Source organism: Astyanax mexicanus, chromosome 16, assembly GCF_023375975.1.
Source record: "Astyanax mexicanus isolate ESR-SI-001 chromosome 16, AstMex3_surface, whole genome shotgun sequence".
NCBI lineage: Eukaryota > Metazoa > Chordata > Actinopteri > Characiformes > Acestrorhamphidae > Astyanax > Astyanax mexicanus.
Window position 1 is genome coordinate 5,988,494 of NC_064423.1, and position 21,507 is coordinate 6,010,000.

Sequence of the window (21,507 nt, forward strand, 5' to 3'; positions counted from 1 at the left end):
GGAAGAGTCATGGACTCTGTTCTTTGTTGAAGTGCGAATGTTGACAGTAGTTCAGAGTGCATTCACACATGATGATCCCCTCCCCCAGCACATGGCATTCTCTCTCTCTCTCTCTCTCTCTCTCTCTCTCTCTCTCTCTCTCTCTCTCTCTCTCTCTCTCTCTCTCTCTCTCTCTCTCTCTCTCTCTCTCTCTCACTCATTCACTCTCGTTTCCTCCACCCCCACCCTTCTCACATGCCCTTTGGCCTCAGCATCCCAGAATCCCGTCAGTGGGAGTTTCTGCACAATGCAACTGCCCACTATCATTACTGCTGTTGACCTTTGACATAAAGTTGGAAGCTCTACCCAATCAACGTTGAACCACATTGTTGAATAGACACACACACACACACACACACACACACACACACACACACACACACACTTCTGGGCATTTATAAACTCCTTAAAAAAAGAGAGAGAAAGAGCAAGTGAGGCCAATTGGCACTGAGCACATCGAGCCCATGGCCCCAGCCTCTCTGAAGACCATTAAATCCAGTGTATGGTTCTATCAGGTTCCATCAGCTGCAGGTCACCACCATCACCACCACTGCTGCCATCAGCTTCCACACCAGCAGCTCCAGACCTGCTCAGGCCTGCCGTGCCCTCACTCCACCCTGCAGAGCTCCAGCTCTGAACTGCAGAGTGTGTGGAGTAGCACAGGCCAAGCCCTTGTGTGTGAGAGCGGGTAAGAGCGAGAGAGTGGATGCCCTCCCCGTGCCCTCTGCGCACTCACTCGGTGGAAGGCAACCTGCAGCAGATGCAGAGAAGCGGAGCAGTGGAGCTGACTGAAATTCATGGACGTGCAAGGATGTGAAAACTATGATTGAAGCATGGAGATGTACAGCTTTGGAAAAAAAATGAGAGCACTTAAAAATTTTGAGTTTCTTCAAATTTACCAGATTGAAAAGCTCTGGAATATAATCAAGAGGAAGATGGATGATCACAAGCTATCAAACCACCAAACTGAACTGCTTATTTTTTTTTGCACCAGGATTGAGTAACATAAAGTTATCCAAAAGCAAAGCAGAGTGTAAGACTGGTGGAGGATAACTTGATGCAAAGATGCATGAAAACTGTGAGCATTTCATTTGCATTTGCGTTATTTGAGGTCTGAAAGCTCTGCATCTTTTTTGTCATTTCAGACATTTCTCATTTTATGCAAATAAATTCTCAAAATGACAATATTTTTATTTGGAATTTGGGAGAAATATGTCCGTAGTTTATAAAATAAAACAACAATGTTAATTTTACTCAAACATAAACCTATAAATAGCAAAATCAGAGAAACTGATTCAGAAACTGAAGTGCTCTCTTTATTATTTCCAGAGCTGTATGTTTGAGTTTAGAGTTGCGGATAAAAAGATATGAAGATTTAATCTTGATATCGTAGCTTTATTATAAATATCTCAGCTTGGTTGTAAGGATTTCTGAATTAAAATGGGGAGTGTGGCAAAGAGGTGAAGGAGAGAGTCTAGGCATGATGGAGTGGATGGAGAAAAGTTTCAGGTGTGATTTGTGACAAAAGGGTGGCAGCAAAGATCAAAGGGAAAATTTTCAAGACAGTGGTGAGACCAGCTATGTTGTATGGTTTGGAGACAGTGGCATTGACAAAAAGACAGGAGAAAGAACTGGAAGTGGCAGAGATGAAAATGTTGAGGTTCTCCTTGGGAGAACAGGTTAAACAACTGGGAGGTAAAGTTAGAGAAGCCACACTGAGACTTAGACATGCAACTGCCAGGAAAAGACAAAGAGGAAGACCAAAGAGGAGATATATGGACGCAGTTAGAGAGGACATGGAGTTAGCTGGTGTGAGGACAGAGGACATAGAAGACAGAGGGAGATGGAGGAAGATGACTGGCTGTGGCAACCCCTGAAAAGTGAAAAGCTGAAAGAAAAAGAAGAAGAAGATGCTAAATATAAAAGAGCGTTTCTATGGTCCGGGGCAGATTACGGCGGAAGTTGGGGGTCAAACTTGGTGTGATTAATTATGTAAAAAACTGTTTACTGTTGCCCAAGGCAGTTAGTGATATGTCTGACCGAATGCCATTTATATTCAGCACTCAGTTATTCACAGAGTAAATGATTAGATGTAGGTGGGACACTTCATAGCTCTGGGGGGAATTCTTGCCATGTGTTCAGTGTTTCTGGGTACACTCTGGACCCACCATGACTGACCAAAAGGTAACACTTTAGTTTAAGGAATTATTATCTTATTATTTGCTTAATAAAGCCTTAATTAGACATTTGCCAATGACTTATTCACTACTTATTAGGCTTTATTCTGTGTTATTAAGTGTTATTGGTGCTTAATTAGGGGTCTGTGATGGATTAAATATTTATTCCGTTCTTTTTAGTGTCTAATCAGTGATGAACAGAACCTCACTTTACAATATGGTGCACATCTATGTCTATCTTTTATAATAAACTCCAGCACAGCCATAACCTTATCAAACTCACATGGATGAACTCAAACTGCTGCCAATTATAATAACACTAATAACATGTAGAATTAGCTAATAGTTAATAATGCTTAATAACCTGCTAAAAACAGGGTGCTAACATAACTGTTTATTGTGCACTATAAGAACTAATACAGACATTATTAATCATTTTCACATAATAGACCCCTAATTAAGCACCAATAACACTTAATAACACAGAATTAAGCCTAATAAGTAGTGAAGAATCATTTACAAATGTCTAATTAAGGCATTATTAAGCCCTAATAAGACACCAATAAGTGCCTAATTTGTGTTCCTTAGAATAAAGTGTTACATACCAAAAAGAAGTGAATAAGAAAGCAGTGGATAGTTAATAGATTGGACAAAACATGTAGTACTGTGTTTTAATGCACTACTTTTTTCTTGGTGTTGCTACTGATGAGCATTCTTTTGTCTTTTTCAAATACTGGTATTGAGTCTCAGTTTGCTTGTAAAGAAAGATTTTTCACTTAAAACAGTTTGCAAAGAGCTGTCGTGCTAATGTCCGTAATTGTAATGATTTTTCCCGTTCTTACAGAGCCGCTCTGCTCTTATGCGAACTCGCCGCAGCTGTCTGACATTAACGTCCCTTTTTTCCTGACATTTCTCTCGACTGAACGCCGAGGCCTTTTTCAGTTCAAATGCTTTTGCTTTGCCTCTCCTCTCTAATAGTCATTAACTAAGGCTAAAGAGCCCTCTTTTACCCCCTCACCCTCAGACTAATGGCATCGACTGAGCCTATTGACTGAGTATTGTCTTTAACTGGGCATTTGGCTTTAACAGAGACCTACTGGGCAGCAGTTGGCCACCTCCTATTGAGTCCCTCTCGCTCGGCTTGTACCATTACACAGATTTTATCTCTTATCATTGGCGTCGTTTGTTTAGCGCCCACGCCACAGGTTGCGTGGCATTCTGGGTGAATGTGTAAATTTGATTTGCCCTTTGAATTGCTTTGTGTTAGAAATCAGCGATCATTTAGCCTGGTGGTCGTTTTTCAGAGGAGCGGTCAACTTCGTTTTAAGCTTCTTGTACACATTACATTACATTACATTACAAAAAGTAATGTAAGTTAAAGGTAAAAAGACTTTTTAATCAGGGCCTAAAGGAGGTCAAAGTGAAATAATAGGATAGACTAGGAAAGGAGGAAAAAAATTAAATTAGGTTAGAAGTAGTTGGTTAGTTAGAGGTGTTAGGAGAGTAAGAGCTCTTTGAAGAGCTCTGTCTTCAAGAGTTTATTAAAGATAGTGAGAGATTCTCCTGATCTGGTAGTATAGAGATGTTAGGAGAGTAAGAGCTCTTTGAAGAGCTCTGTCTTCAGGAGTTTATTAAAGATAGTGAGAGATTCTCCTGATCTGGTAGTAGAAGGTAGTTAGTTAGAGGTGTTAGGAGAGTAAGTGCTCTTTGAAGAGCTCTGTCTTCATGAGTTTATTAAAGATAGTGAGAGATTCTCCTGATCTGGTAGTAGAAGGTAGTTAGTTAGAGGTGTTAGGAGAGTAAGTGCTCTTTGAAGAGCTCTGTCTCTTTAGGAGTTTATTAAAGATGTGCACGGCTTCATTTCAGGGGTACGGATATCCTCGGATGTATAACTTTGATAATAGTCTATTATATTGCATTTCTTTGTACACTGATAATAAAAAAAAACTAGTTCCAAAGAAAGCTTTACACGTTCAGTGCGAGATCAGCCGCATGCTCTCAGATGAATTCTAATATTCAGGGTGAACGTTGGTGAATGCTCTCATTGGACATTTGTAGTGCGCTGTAATGTAAACAAAAGCAGCCCTCTTCTGCCCGAAGCCAAAGCAATTACGCTCAGTGAAATTAGTTTCACTCACTCTATCTGCACTGTCTTCCACTGCAGCTCATCCCACCCGACGGCTTCTGAAAGGAGCAGTGGGGGAAACCGCCAGGCCCTCGGCCTCGGCACTCTCGCCATAATTAAGTTCATGCGGCGGCTGGAAGAAAGAAGACCCACTGCTTTAATGAGTAAGAAAGAGTCAAATTTCGTCCTAATTTAACATCCTGCGTCCCTTTCCCCCATCTCCTGGTCTCTACCTTAAAGAAAAGAGCAGCACCAGTGAAATTACTGGAAAATATAGAGAAATCTCAGTCTGGTAGCTACTTGTGCTATTTTGGTAGTTTACCACTTTCAGAAAAATAAAAAAAGGGCACGTGTTTGTTAGGTTTTATCATGTGACATAATAACCTGGACCGATTGCCCTCCTTAAAAACTGTGACCCCGCACTCTGTGCTGTGTCTCAACCATACAAGTGTTTCCCAAAACTTACAAAGACACTTCCCTTCTCTATCACAACTGTCCAATTAATGTGAACTAATGAGATATTATCCACAATCCCTGCTCTCAGTCTGACTGCTAGAAGAGCTGTGAAGAATGTTAAGCTAATCCTAAAATATGACTTAAAATACAAAAGGTAAAAAAAAAAAAAGTACGTTTTTCTGACAAAACCGTATTTATTTAAGAGCCGACATAAGCAATCTCATTCTTATACTGTCACCATAATTTTAAATCTTATTGGAACCAATCAACTATGATCATGTTCATGGCACTTTTAATAAAAATCAAAACAACAGTGTTACTTAAACTGCTTTAACTATAAATAATTTTCCTAAATAATATTGCTAAATAATAATACAGCATTAGATTGTCAAATTAAATTATTTTTATATTAGTGCTGTCTACCACTTAAAAATCATCATGCTAGTTTCCTGTATTATTTTGAGGGGGCTGTAATAAGAGTACTGTGGTTTACTAGATCCTTTATACTGTATTATAATATCTCAGATATTTTTATTTTATTTTTTTCTCTCACACTCTTTCTCGCTCTCTCTCTCTCTCTTAATGTTATTCAGTTTTTTTCAATTTACAATAGCTTTTTTGGCAGACATTGCAATTAACAACTTTTGCCAAAGCAATGAAACAAGAAGTTAATATACAAAGGGTAAAAAATAACAATACTTATAAAAAAAAATATATATATATATATATATATATATATATATATATATATATATATATATCATATCTTACATATAAAAGTAAATCATATAGATAAATAATAAAACGTTTGGCGTACCTTAAGTTTCAGCTCTTCCCTTTTCTTCCCTTGTGCTCGCTTTCCATGTTTGGCACCGATTTTTCCAGTAATCAGTAGTACCGAAACATATCGAACGGTACTGTATTTAATTTTGATACTCCGCCCTAGATGTGACCCATAACCCCAACTTTCACTCTGACTCAATTTTTTTATTATTATTTCTATTTTTTTTTTTTTTTTTTTTTTTTTTTTTTTTTGTATTTATCCTTCTCTATTTAGTTTTTATTGTGTTCTTTTATTTTGTTATCTTATTTTATCGATATTATCTATTTTAACAACAGCTCTTGGGTGTAAACTGGATTGTGAGATCACAATTTCATTCCACCTCATGTAACACGTGATGCAAATGACAATAAAGTCTCCTTGAATCCTTGAAGAGCCACATGTTAGGCTAAACCTGAGATATTACTCACAAATACAGAAATGTACGTACTATACTAATAATTGACTGGTAATGGCTAATTGCTAGCCATTGTTGTTTAATGTGGCTAATGTTAGTATGGTAATTAACAGCCCTTTACAGAGGTGATATGGACATTCTAAAGCAGGAAACGCACTAAAATGTGCAGGAAGGTCAGCTCTAAGACTAAAATTGTGAAACCCAGAGCTAAATGTAGTAGTAGGAGATGCTAAAAGCAGACCTGGAGGGCTTTAGCTAATGTTATACAGTGTTTGGGTAGCAAGACCAGGCTCCACACGGTAGGATATTAACTAGCTAGCTAGCTAAGCCGGCTAATCTAAAGAGCTACAGCTTTTCTAGCATTTGCCTTTATTCGTTTTGATGTTAAACCGATAAAATTACTAGTTCAGGGTTAATTAAGTCAGAGCCGGAGAACCGGGTTTAACTAGTCTCTCTCTGATAACATTCATCTGGCTAGATTGGCTGGCTGGGTTTCTTTTTGAAGAAGTTTATTTGGGAACACAACAGTGAGGCAGTATTGCTAGAACCCAGTGCTACAATGATACTTAAGTACCCTATAGCCTCGTTTTGGTTGACGATGGAGATGCAGGTGAATAAAGCGTATGGAGTGCTGGTTATTTGTGTGATAATATGGGGTGAGGGGTGGAGGTGAGCTGGGTGTGCGGGAGTGGTGATCACGGTGGTGGGGGTGGTGGTGGTGCTGTGTTTCAGAGGGTAGAAGGAACAGCCTGGCTAAGTCCATTAGATTAGCATATGGTGATTAGACGTAAACGCACAGCCCTAATGATCCATATTAAGGAAAGTCTTATGAGAGGGCCAGCTCTCACAACCCAGTGTGTTGGGCATCAATCAACTATAACAACTCTCTCTCTCTCTCTCTCTCTCTCTCTCTTTCTCTCTCACACTGTTTTTCTAAGGATTTCTTTTCTTTTGGAGGTGATTTTGACCTTACACATGTCCTTCGTCGTCGTGCAGTAAATGATGAACTGCTTTTAGAAAAAACATCTAGTTTGTGACTGTGTGCATATTTAAACCAGTTAGTCTATTGCTAATTACTTGAAATATCCTGATCTGAATCTGAATTTTAATCTCCTTCATATCCAAACAGAGTGATCAACTGATTCCTAAATCAGGGGTCAGCAATAGGCCCCATGAAACATCTGGTCCATTATTATTTATTTTTTTTTTAACTATAATGAACAACAAGGAAAAGAATAATAAATAAAATGCCTCTCTGGTGAGCTTTTTTTTACCCTCCTCCCCGGTTTCTGCGTTTCTGCTTTCTGCTGCTCACTACCTCCTTATAAGGATTTTTTTTTTTTTTTTTTTTTTTTTTTTTTTTTTCCCCCGGGCTGTGTCCCAATTCACTATCTGGGGCAGCAGTAGTGTATTGGACTGTGACCCTGATGACCCGGGTTTGATCCCTGTTGAGGAGTGGTGTGTTTATTTATGTATTTATTTTTCTTAGGTTTACCTGCTTTGAATTCAACTGTTCTGCAATTGGGTTCAACAACCCTCTGGGCTGGAGAGCTACAAGTCTGTAGCAGCACTCAATCCCATTACACTTCATTTTCCAAAACATTTTTATTTATTATTTTTTGTGGCCACTTAATGGCTTGGAAAATATCTGGCCCACAGCCAAATTTAATTGCTGACCTCTGACCCAAATTGTTTTTTTTTGTTTGTTTGTTTGTTTGTTTGTTTGTTTGTTTGTTTGTTTTTTTTTTACTAAGCCCCTTAAATAAAGTGTAAACGTCTACTTTTTAGCCACATCTTTTTTATTCATGTTTGCATTGTTATAAATCGTTTCTTCTGGTGTAAAGGGCCAAATGGGTATGAGTTCAAAAGAAATGGTGACTGTTCACACATTTCTGACCCTGAGTGTGTATGATTTAAGCGCTGTGGAGGAAACAGCAGTGTAAGCGGTGCTGTAATGGTGTGTGGGTGTTCTGCTCATTGATGCTCAGTGGTCATTCAGGTGGAGATGGATAGTTCAGTCTGAGGACTTTCCCCAGTCTCAGCTGTGTGTGTGGGATTCGCTGTCCGGCCCTCATCAGTCATCTACACACACACACACACGGTTCTGACCAGCATCTAACAGCAAGACCGTGTAATGTCCCCTTCAGTGAGTAAAACGGTGTATCTTTTATTTCTTGTCACCGTGGCATTTGTTAGAGAGTTTGTTATATATATATAATATATAATATCATGTTCATGGAAAAATCTAACCTTCCTTTTATGTTTTTTTTTTTTTAATATATATATTAAAAAAATATTTTTTTTAAATAATATATTTATTCCAGGTTTAAATACATACATAAATACATATCCCCCAAGCTACAGGATTACTTTATTTCAACAGGCTAAAGTTACTGCTCTTAAAGTTTTTTTGTACCTCGTATCCAGCGTTTTAGGGAGTTTTACCACTTGTGGTGAATAAATGATTATGTACATTTCTCAGAGATTTTGATTGATAGCATCATTCCATTAGCCTCTTTTCTGGATGAATAATTGATGTTTGCTGTTGTTTTTTTTTTTTTTTTTTTTTTTTATGTTACTTGGATTAAAACTCTCATGCAGTGAGAAACTGCAGCAGGAGCTCCTCAGATAAAGTGCTGTTCTTGTTTTTTCTCCAGGCAAAACAGAGCGAGACCAGGGTTTGACACCCCACAGAGATGAGCTACAATTACTCCAGTGTATTACCTTTTTTAGTTTTGGTAACTGGCTAGCTTTAGTTAGCAATCTGTATTTGCTTATTTGGTGGTGCTGTTCTACACAGCGCTCCGCAGCGCCTCTAGTGGAATGGCAGTATGAGTAAAATGTGTTTGCACTACTATAATACAAGCTTATATACAGGCATAGTTTCCGAAGTGTGTTTTTATTCACTGCTACCCACAAACAATCAGTTCAGGACTCAAGGGGAGGACTGGTGTTGTGGCCACTAGTGCACCAACAGGCATATAAACATTTCTGCAGCCCATACAGCCTCTCATCACTAGAGGCACCGGGCCAGGCTGTGTAAAGGCTCAAGTGGATGTCCTGGGGTGGAAATGTTATAGCACTTCAGAACGGCATCGGCTCGATACTGAATGGGCGAGTGTTCCTGCCGAGCAGGTTATAATATCCAGAGCTAAACACACACAAAACATTACCCTAATTTAAATGAGAGGGAGCGACTGTGGCTGTGCTGAGAGCAGCCTTGGCCGTAAAGACCCAGAGACCCACAGCCTCAGATTTGAGCTGTTCTGGAGTCTCACTGGTTCTTAAATGCTGTCCCCCGATGCTCTCTCCACATCTGTCCTGCTTTATCGATATTCAGAGCCATCGACCCGCCTGCCAACCGCTGCCCAATAGACCGACCCACCAGAGCCATGTGTGAAGAGCTTCTGAACTCAACAGCAAAGGTGCAACTGTACCATCTTCAATCTACCACCCCACAGAGAGGCTGAACCAGGACCTTATTTGCCCCCGGGTTCTGTGGAGAGGGTATTAAAGAGGCTATTGGGTTTCAGGAATGTCCTTATATCTTTTTATATAATACAAGTGGAACTCCAGTTCCAGTAGTTTTTCAACATCTTACTGTTTATCAAATGCTTAATGTTTGTTAATATGCAGTGTCAGTGTTTATCTGATACTGTTTGTTTTATTAATTAACATTAATAATATAAACATCAGTATTAAAACTGTATTATTTACACTATTAGGTGCATTGGATTATAAACGTTATATTAGGTGCATTATCAATGAACGTCTGTTTTCTGGTCTATTTTCATACATAAGACACACCTAAATATAAGATGCATTATGCGACACTAGTAAGGAACATGGGTGTCACCATGTTTTCTTTCTAATTCAGTGGCAAGACCTGTAAAGCTAAGCTAACAAGTGATCGATGCTAATCTACACAGATTTCTCTCAGATTTGTGTAGAACGATTTAGTTTATATACAGTAAGCTTAGATTCCTGCTTAGCGGCTAATGCCGCCCGACAGCGCTACACTGAGGAACCCTGAGTGTTCCGATTAGCCAGGGTGCTAATAGCTAGCGGTTTGTCCCACGTAGCTTGTTTTAACACGGCAAACACTCAGACTACAGGCCGATAGACTCACTTCTGAACGGTGAAAGAGCTAGCACTTAGCGAGGTTAGCGGGTAATGCTAATACTGCTCCAGTCTTGGTGCTGGAAAACTAAACTAAAACTCCTGACTTTACTGTTTTTTTTTTTTGTTTTTTTTTTTTAATATCTGACTTGTAGAATTCATGCCTAATGAGCACTAGATTATAAGGCGCACTTTCGAATTTTGGGGAAATGAAAAGGTTTTAAGTGGAAAATATGGTATAAATTATAGTTATATTTTTTAAGCTTTTTTTAACTTCCAAAACATGACTTAAGCATCTATTCCACCCTTCTGTCCAGTATTATAGAGGCATTATAAATACCAAAACTGATAATAGCTTGTAACTCCTGTAATATCAGCTCTCTTTTCCTAAAGTCTGACCCTGCTGTCCGCTGTGCTTCCTCTCTCCCTCTGTCCCTCTGTCCCCCCGTCCCGTCCCTCATGCCTGTATTGATAATGATGTTCCTGCATTGACTGTTTTCACACTCCACTGCCCCCCTTTATTGGAGTTGAGGGCAGAGATGCTGCTTTACTGTGATTTAGAGACGTCCGTCCCCCGGCGTCCCTGGCTCTGCCTATGGATTTACTGCGATAGGGGAGGACTGTGTCCATAACCTGCACCGGCTGCAGGGAATAAACTCTGTTAACATTATCGCATAACTTACACCACATCTCCACACAGTGTCAAAACCCATATATCCTGCCTAATAAAAGACCCGGGTGAGAAAGCCAGGATCTGTTGGATCTTTAAGATGCGTAGCTAATATAAAACCGTACCGGCCTGAGACTAAAGTTTTATATTCTGCTGTTGAGTCTAGGGCTGCAACGATTAGTCAATATAATCGACAATGTCGATTATTTAATTTTGTCGACAACAAATTTCATTGTCGACTAATCGTTAATTTGTACACAAAAAGCACAATGGGAGATAAAGGATAAATGGCTCATTCACACAGTTTACATTGAACAGATTTACTCACATTTTTTACTCATTAAATATCAGTTTCTATTTCAGTTTCTATTGTTTTAGAGATGGAGGACATGGAGCAGATAATCGCTGACTAATCGACTAATCAAAAAATAATCATCAGATTAGTCGACTATTAAAATAATCATTAGTTGCTGCCCTAATTGAGTGCCGCATTCTGGAAGGATTATGAGTGGATGGTATTGAAATGCCTTTATTTATTTTTTTTATTTTAAGTACAACAGGTCGATATGGCAAACATATTAAATAAAAAAAAATAAAAAATACACTGTATTTTTCGCAGTGTTTTGCTGCACAGACAAAATGAATATCAGTAGAAACAGATTTTTAAAAACTCAAAAGCTATTCAAATATCATGCATGGTACAGTAATTATGATTCGGTTTTTACTGTTATTTTAAATTTATTATTTTTTTATATATTTTGGGTTTAGTTTAATGCATTATGTGTAAATTATTATCTGATCATGTTATATAGTCATTTTTTTAAAAAAGTCAAAATATAATTCTGTACTAAATCATAAAATAAGTTTTTGGTAAAGGATATTTATAAATGAATAAAATAAAAATATTTGTAATAATCACAACGATATTCTATGAGTGAGTATGTGAACCCCTCGGCTAATGACTTTTCTAACTGGAGCTAATTGGAGGCAGGATGTGATGAGATTAAATGATGTGTTGGTTAAAGCTGCCCTGCCCTATAAAAAACATCAACACACCAGTTTTGAGTTTGCTGTTCTTAAGAAAGGGTTACAACAGTATCTCTAAAAGATCCTTGATGTTCATGTGTCCACGGTAAGACAGAAGCTCTACAAATGTAGAAAGTTCAGCGCTGTTGCTGCTCTTCCTAGGCGTGGTAAAGTCCTGTAAAGATGACTGCAAGAGCACAGCGCAGAAAGATCAATGCGGTGAGGAAGAATTCTCATTAAGAGTGTCAGCTAAAAACTTACAGACATCTCTGGCACATGCTTTTGCATTTTTGTTGACAAATCTACAATTAGGAAAATATTAAACAAAAATGGAGTTTATGGGAGGACACCACTGAGGAAGCCACTGCTGTCCAAAAAAAACATTGCTGCATGTGAAAAGTTTGCAAAAAAAGCTAAATACACTGTGGACAGAAATCCGTAATTGAGTTGTTTGGAAGGAAAACACACAACGCTGTGTTTGGAGAAAAAAGCACAACACACCATTACCATCAACACCTCATCCCATCTGTGAAACATGGTGGAGGGTGCATCATGGTTTGGGGCTGCTTTGCTTTGCTGCCACAGGGCCTGGACGGATTTTGCCATCATCAACAGAAAAATGAATTCCCAAGTTTACCAAGACATTTTGAAGGGAAAACTTAAGACCATCTGTCCACCACTTGAAGCTCAACAGAGGATGGATGATGCAACAGGACAACGACCCAAAATATAGAAGTAAATCAACAACCAAACAACTTTAACAGAAGAAAATAAATAAATACGCCTTCTGGAGAGTCCTGACCTCCTGAACCCAATTGAGATGCTGTGGCATCATGACCTCAAGAGAGTGATTAATTCACACCAGATATCCCAAGAATATTATAGCTGAACTGAAACAGGTTAGTGAAGAGGAATGATCCAAAATTCCTCCTGACTGTTGTTCAGGTCGGATCTGCAACTACAGGAAATGATTGGTTGAGGGTGTTGCTGCCAAAGAGGATCAACCAGTTATTAAATCCAAAGATTCACATACTCTTTCTTCCCCTCACTGTGAATATTAACATGTTGTGTTCAATAAAACCATGCAAACATATAATAAATTGTTTGTGTATTAGTTTAATCAGCAGACTGTGTTTGTCTATTGTTGTGACGTAGATGAAGTAGATCAGAACACATTTAATGACCAATTTATGCAGAAATCCAAGTAAAATCCCAAAGAGTTCACATACTTTTTCATGGAACTGTATATAACTTAACTCTGATCCAGCTAACGTCAGTTTTATGTCAGTATGACAGTGTTCCTCTTATACTTTCCAAAGCATTGTGTCCTGGAGATGAGTTTGACACCAGCGTTAGGTACTTTCTATTCACTATTCACGAGGATGCTCACGAGGATGCAAGTGGACATTCTGAGGCCCGCTCTTCCTCTTCCTGTTCTTCTACTCGCTCCTTTCATTACACGTGTATGAGGTGTGATTTTCAGTGTTTAAAGTGCACAGTCTGTGATGGCGTTGGGGCTTTTAGAGAGTTTGAGAGAAAAAAGAGAGAGAAAGGGAAGAGAGCAGTGTGGGGGGACAGTCAGGGTGACTGTGCCCTAATGATGTTTTCTTCAGGTTTGCTTCTTCCTCCTCTTTTTTTTTTTTCTCGCACTTTCTTGCTTTAGTTTTTTTTTTTTTCCTTCAGTCCGATTGCCTGTGTTCTCACACACAGAAAACTAGACCTCATCTTAAGAAAAGAAAAAAAAAAAACAGGTGTTACAGATTTCTAACAAGCCTCTCCAACTGCTAATGGCTTAAGAAGGAAGAAAAGAAAGAGAGGTGGAGGAGAAAATATTCTCTTTATGTACCCCTTAAATTTTCTTGAGATATTGTAAAGTAGTCCTAGGCTTTCAGAATCACAGGAAAGAGTGGCTGTGCTAATGAGACTCCTCTTACACCATCCCCCTACCCCACCGTCCCTCACTTTCAACAGCCTCTCTTCCTCTTGTCCTCTTTCATTCGATTTCTCACACTTGTGTAATAAAGCAATGGTCTGTAATTTTGGGAGATTTAGTGAATTAGAGACCTCTCTGGTGAGAAAGTGTAATTGCAGCGAGCGTGTGCACTGCTACTTTTAGAGGATCCGCCATGGTTTACAAAGTGGGGAGTATTCTGAATGAAACCCGAAGATGCAATCTTCTTCTTCTTCTTCGTCTTCGCCTTAGTCTTCTTCTTCTTCGCCTTAGTCTTCTTCTTCTTCGCCTTAGTCTTCTTCTTTTTCTTCTTTTACTACTTTCTTTGTCTTCATCTTTTTTGTCTTATCGATGTTAATTTGTCTTTTTTGTCATCTTCATCTTTCGTTGCCTTCTTTGTTGTCTTTTTTTCTTCTTCTTCTTCTTCGCCTTAGTCTTCAACTTCTTTTTCTTCTTTTACTACTTTCTTTGTCTTCTTCTTCCTCTTCTTCTTCATCTTTTTTGTCTTATCGATGTTAATTTGTCTTTTTTGTCATCTTCATCTTTCGTTGCCTTCTTTGTTGTCTTTTTTTCTTTTTCTTCTTCTTCTTCTTCTTCTTCTTCCTCTTCTTCTTCTTCTTCTTCTTCTTCTTCTTCTTCTTCGCCTTAGTCTTCAACTTCTTTTTCTTCGCCTTAGTCTTCAACTTCTTTTTCTTCGCCTTAGTCTTCAACTTCTTTTTCTTCTTCTACTAGTTTCTTCGTCTTCTTCTTCATCTTCTTCTTCATCTTTTTTTGTCTTATTGATGTTAATTTGTCTTTTTTTGTCATCTTCATCTTCTTTCGTTGCCTTCTTTGTTGTCTTTTTTTCTTCTTTTTCTTCTTAGGCTTCTTCTTCGTCTTCTTCTTTGTCTTGTTCTTGATCTTATTTGTCTTCTTCTTGATCTTTGTTTTCTTCTTCTTTTCTCATTTCCTTCGTCTTTTCCTTCATCTTTGTCTTCTTTTTGTCTTCTTTTTCGTCTTCTTCTTGATATTTGTTTTCTTGCCATCTTGCTATGTTGTCTTCTTCTTTTTCTTCTTATTTATTTTATTTATGTTGATTTGGATAATAAACATACAAAACCTTGAAGGTCTTTTAAGTTGGGAAATCCTGGTAAGGTTTTCAAATTCATTTAGTCATTTAACTAAATCTGGCACATTTACGTTAGGAAATAATGATGTTGTTTAATGTGTATTGTTGCTGATATTTAAATACAGAAATCACATCAAATTATCTAATTTCTTAGGGGATGAATTTCATCCATTTTCCCTTGTAGCTTAAAAACAAGGGCCTGGGGTAGAAATAGTAAGTGGGATTGGGTGTAAGTACCCAAACGAAATTTTGGTGAATCTCTGTACTTTCACCTTTCTCCTTCTTTTTATGCGAGAATCTTAGCTATCTGTACCTCATGCGTTTGCATTTATCCCTCTCTCTCTCTCTGTCTCTCTCTCTCTCTGTCTCTCTCTGTCTCTCTCTCTGTCTCTCTCTCTCTCTCTCTCTCTCTCTCTCTCTCTCTCTCTCTCTTCTCTCTTTCGGTTGACTGGAGCTTGTCTGAGACTGTGATCCACTCCTGCTCGGTGGAATTTGTCTGGATTTGTGTGCATGTTTGTCTGCTTGTGTGCCGTTTCGCCGTATTGTCAACATCTCAATTGTCAACATCCCTCACTCACTCTGTCTCTCTCTCACTCTGTCTTTCTCTCTTTTTCTCCCTGCAGCAAGCGGTAAAGGAGAACGGGCGGAGGCGAGAGACGGAGGAGAAGCAGCGCAGAGCGAGAGCGGCTAAAGAGAAGGCCGAGCGCGAGAAGCAGGAGCGGCAGCAGAGGAAGAAGAGGCTGCTGGACGTTAATGCAGGTACTGTGGACGTTTGGGGAAAATGCTCAGCTGTGCAACAGTGCCAACATAATCAGCATCCTGATTAACTTAAGAATTTATTCATTTAATATCTGTTACCAGCTTTAAAACCACTTAACAGCCCTTGGCCTGAATACGGACTACAGGTGAAGGTGATGCAAATCCCTTTATCTCTGCAGTAAAATAAGTTATTCACATGTTGAAAGGTTTGAAAGCTTTGGAGTTTCCAAAAAAAAAAAAAACACAGCTGTATTGTACTCTTAATACACTTAATTATTTCAGATCTGTTTTAAGAGGAATACGTCACAAATTCTGCATGATTGAAAACAAGAAAACTGTAAAGAAACAAAAGGTTTGGAGGACAATAAAATGAATAATTTGTATTTAGGAAAATATTGATTTTAAAATGTGAAAAGTTTAAGTGCCAATTGCTGCTGGAGATCAAACTCTCAGTCTCCTGGCAGTAGAGTCAGCATTTACAACGCCGTGCTACTTCTGAGAACAACTTATTTCATAAAGGGAAAAGTTGTTTTTCCAGTTATTCTACAAGTTAGTATGAGAATATTTATATAATATTATCTAAATAAAAACAACAACACATTTAAATGCACAGTGCTTTTGGAAACATACTGGGGGAAAGTATGTGTAAAGAGGTTATAGCTCATTTAATGTGTCATGTTTTCAATATATCTGTATATCTGCAAAAGTACTCATACCCCATTTTGTCATCTTACAGCCACAAACTTGTTTTTAAAAATGTTTTATTGAGTGTTTAATTTATAGACCAACACAAAATAGTACATAATTGTGAAGTAGAACGAATATGATACACAATTTTCAAAACTTTACCCAAATAATCCAGCTGTGTGTAATTTAGGATGCAGGGTTAGGTTATAAAAACATCTCCCAAGCTTTGATCATACCAAGCAGCACTGTTTCACAATCCATCATCCAAAAACCAGTGAACCTTAAGTATTCTACACCTGTTTCTATAAACCTACCAAGACATGACCATGATTCACCCAAACAGACAGATCCAACAAGGAGAGCACTGCTCAGAGAAGCAGCAGCCAAGAGGCCCATGGTCACTCTAGAGGAGCTGCAGAGATCCAATGTGTGGCAAAAAAAAGTAACACTGCATCACCCTGAACACACCCTGATCCCCACTGTGAAACATGGTGGTGGCAGCATCATGCTGTGGGAATGCTTTTCTTTAGCAGGGGGACAGAGTTGGAAAGCTGGTCAGAGTTGGTGGATTGAAGATGGATGGATTTAAATAAATCCTGGAAGAATTGTTAAATTCTGTAAAAGACTTGAGACTGGAAAGGAGATTCACCTTCCAGCAAGACGATGACCCTAAACATACAGCACTACAGAGCCACAGAGGAATGATTTAATGATTTAGATCAGAGAAAATATTCATGTGTTAGAATGATCCAGTCTTAAATCACATTGATCTTCTTTGGAGAGACATGAAAACTGCTGTTCATAGAGATGCTCTTCATCCAACCTGACTGAGATTCAACTGTTTTGTAAAGAAGAATGGAGCAAAAATCTCTCTAGAGTCTCTAGATGATCAAAGCTTGTAGAGACAAACCCCAAAAAGACTTACAGCTGTAATTGCAGTGAATGGTGGCTCTACAAAATATGTATCTACAAAGCACCATTTTTTAGATTTAAAACATTTTAAAACCATGCATTATGTATCAAATTAATTTAAGTTTGTGTTTGTAAGATGACAAAATATGAAAAAGTTCAAGGAGTGTGAAATTTGGCTGTTAATTTTGTTAAAAAAATAATAGAAACTGTGCACTAAATTTGGAAAAAAGGGCAGCATGCATCATCTGTGCACCTGTGAGTTAGTTTCAGTACCTATGGTAAAAAATACCCCATGACACTTTTTGGCATGTCACTTTTAAACATTGTAAAATGTGTAAGTGGTGTTAAGTAGCTTAATTGTTCATACTATAGAAAGAAATACATACATTAACAAATGTATGGCTAAAGAAATATAGTGTGCAGAAAAACAAGTTTTTCCCCCTAGTTTGTTTTCCTCTGAGATATATATATATATATATATATATATATATATATATATATATATATATATATATATATATATATATATATATATATTTTTTTTTTTTTTTTTTTTTTTTTTTTTTTTAGTTCTTTTTGATTGGGAAAATCATCAAAATGTATAATTCGCAAATGGGGCACTTAAATGCTTGTGTAAGACTTATATATTAATATATAAGCCTAGACCTGTGAAAATCTGTAAAATGTGCTCTAATAAGTATTTCTCAAACCTTTTTGCCAAGAAAGAGCATGAGCAAGAATTTCAGGTCCTGCTGCGTTTATTACTCATTATAACAGCGAGAGGAAGGAGCTTTGATTAAGGACTCTTTAACTAGTAGCTCAGCCCTGACCAGCCGCTACTCAACACATTCAACTCAAGCACCACTTCAGCATGTAAGCCCCGCACAAGGACCCTCAATCCCAGTGACTGACAAGCTGTTTGCTGGAACAACTGGTTTAGTTTGCTTTCATTGTTGTAGACCTTTCTCACTCCTTTACCAGTCCAGTCCCAGTTTGGGTTCACCTGGCTTAAATGTTCTATTCGCAAATATACTATCATTCAATATATACCAGATTGTTTAAAATGGAATAAACAGCTCTGAAAGAAAATAAGAGAGCACTTTAAAATTGAGTTTCTTTAATTTTACCAAATAAAAAACCTCTGAAATATAATCAAGAGGAAGATGGATGATCACAAGCCATCAAACCACCAAGTTGAACTGTTTGACATTTTGCACCAGGAGTAAAGCAGCATAAATTTATCCACCAAAAGCAGTGTGTAAGACTGGTGGAGGAGAACATGATGCATGAAAACCTTGATTAAAATCCAGGGTTATTCCAACAAATATTGATTTCTTAATTCTTAAAACTTTATGAATATGAACTTTTTTTCTTTGCATTATTATTTTTTCATTTTAGCCATTTCTCATTTTCTGCAAATAAATGCTCTAAATGCCTTCTGTTCTTTTACAAACTGAAAGTACAGTAGATGTTCTGTAGGATTTGCTGAATGAGAGAGAATTGCTGTATGGATTTGAGTGCATTCTATGACCAAAAAACCTTAAAATCATTGCGTTGGATGATCTCTCCCCCACCTCTTCCCCCAACTCCCCAATTTATTCCATTCAGAAGTACAGGGTGGAGCTCCATCATTCCAGAAAAACAGGATCTTTGTACCACTCTGTCTAATTTCTCACACAATTAGTGATGTTTGTGTTCATTTCTGTGCATAATTTAGGTTTGTTGTTGGCAAACTTTCATCAACATTCTCAGCAAAACCGCAGGACCACCCCGAGACACGGGTCTCAAACATGTGCTTAAAGAGTTTCCTCTCTGAGCCGGAGGTACCTGTGTACGTTTGTCTCAGTGTTGCTGCAGGATGCACCCACAGTTCAGCTTGTTTTACCTAACTGGATTTAGCTTGAATCCAATTACAGAGCTGTCAGAGGAGAACATTGTGTTCTGTGCTTGCTGGTTTGTGTACATAAGGCCCATAGTTTTTGCAGGAAGTTATCTGACCCTTTTAGTCTGCATGCCAAACTCATTCCGAATAACTTGCAGAACGTGTACCTGTACAGGTTACAGTGTCCATCACAATTCAAGAGAAAATTAACACTACAACCCCAATTCCACAAAAGAAAAGTGTAATCCTGTGTAAAATGTAAAGAAATGTAAATAGAAACAGAATGCAGTGATTTACAAAACATACAAATCAATAAATAAAAAATAGTAACTTAATAAAATATGTATGCACAAAAATTGGATGCTTGTGATCTTCAGGCCCTCAGGTGGCACTAAGGATTATTTTGGTAGTCGACTAATCTGACGATTATTTTTTCGATTAGTCAACGATTATTTCTGCCATCTCTAAAAACAATAGAAACAGCAGAACATGAGGTTTAAATGGCATTTAAATATCTGAACGTTGTTTAAACATGGAAATTACAGATATTTAGTGATTTAATATGTAATCTGTTGGGTTTGGGCACTTTTGCTGACATAAACTTAGTCTCCCATTGCGTTTCTGTCCCCAGCACTTTGTGTAATGTGGTACTGTTACAAATTAACGCTTAGTCGACAATAAAATTTCTAGTCGACAAATTTAAATAATCAACATTGACGATTATATCAACTAATCATTGCAGCCCTAATTAAAAACAGGCTGTACTGATTCTGTAATCGAATTCACTGCACTGGAGCTCACAGTGCAATTTTTAAATATGTTCAATTGTGAGTAAAATGTGGGTGTAGAAGATTTGCCATATTTAAAACAATATACAAGTGTATTTTTTAATGAATTTGAATATCATTGAAAAGTTACCCAAAAATCAGTGTCTCAGAAAATTTGGATTTTTATTATATAAGACCAATTGGTACCAATTTTGGCAGTGTGACAAGTCCTGCTGGGAAATGAAGTCTGTGCATCTCCATAAAAGTTGTCAGCAGAGGGAAGCATGAAGTGCTGTAAGATTTTACGGGGAAAAAAACACTGCACTGACTTTGGACTTGTACCAACACTTTAACAATGTAATTTCTAAAGGGATTTATTAAGTTGGCTTGGAAAAGCCAACTTCTTGTTATTCATTGTCATATTAAATAATGTAATTTCTCTAAAACCTATAGACATATGGCATATGAGAAGTCTTATCACCCAGCCTTTGTATTACATATCGTATACAATCGTTTTTGGGTAAATATGATTATAATTTTTTTATATATATTTTTTTCCTCTCAAAAATCGTCAGTGCTTTTTATAATCCGGTGCTCCTTGTGTATGAATTTTACCAGTCAGGAATTGCAGAGCAGTAAAGACACATTTTGCTGGAGTACAGCGTTATTACAGGAGTTTCAATGAAGTTTCTCCAGCACTAAGGCTGGAGCAGTATTAGCATTAGCCGCTAACAGTGCTACGTGCTAACTATTTTGCTGTCCTGAGATGAATATATGCAAACTGTAGTCTGCATATTTATTGTTTTAATGCAAGCTACGTGGGATGAACCACTAGCTGATAGCGTCCTGGCTGACCGGAACACTCAGGGTTTATCAGTGTAGCGCTATCGGTGGCGTTTACTAGCGCTAACCGTGGCTAGCGCTGCTGCTAATCTCGCTGTTGAAAGCATTGGAATTCTAAGCGTTAGTAAACTGAAGTGCTTTACTCACCCAAATAAACAGTTTTCAGGAGAGAAATCTGTGCAGATTAATATCTATTGCTCGTTGACTTTAAAAGATGCTATTTAAAATGCTATTTTTAGGAATTACTGTTTTGTTTACAGTTTTGGTGCCCCCAGAGGCAAGACTTGCAATTACAAGGGAAATATGGAGACACTCATGTTCCTTTCTATTGTCGCTTAAAATGCATTTTGTTATTCAGTGCGTCTTATGTATGAAAATAGACCACAAAATAGACGTTCGTTGATAGTGTGCCTTATAATACGGTAAATGTAAGCACATCAAATAATAACATATTGGTATAGTAGACATGCAGAAAGCTGGTTATAGTTATGTAATGATTGCAGTTATTCTTGTTTACAGGCTCTCTGGTGTATAGAAGCGTATCATGACATTTACAGTATATAACAGTGGCAATAACATACTGCACATCCTGCCCACTTCTTCTTAGGATGCCTCCATAAGCCTCTGAGTTCTAGATGAGTTTCTCAGGGTGCTCTGCTACCTCCACTCCACCAGGCCGGTGAACTGTGGTGATTACAGAGGTCATAACAGTAGCAGTGTGAATACGTGTGAGCTTCAGTGAGATCGA

At 37.9% G+C, this 21,507-nt stretch overlaps 1 protein-coding gene across 5 annotated transcripts in view; it reads left to right on the forward strand.

The window, feature by feature from the left end:
* diaph3 (diaphanous-related formin 3) overlaps positions 1 to 21,507 on the forward strand; it is a 557,032-nt gene that overhangs the window by 401,330 nt on the left and 134,195 nt on the right. For all 5 annotated transcript variants that reach the window (XM_049465746.1, XM_049465747.1, XM_049465749.1 and 2 more), the window contains one exon: positions 15,533 to 15,668. In XM_049465746.1, the coding sequence (XP_049321703.1) occupies positions 15,533 to 15,668 (136 nt within the window). The remainder of the gene's footprint in view (positions 1 to 15,532; positions 15,669 to 21,507) is intronic.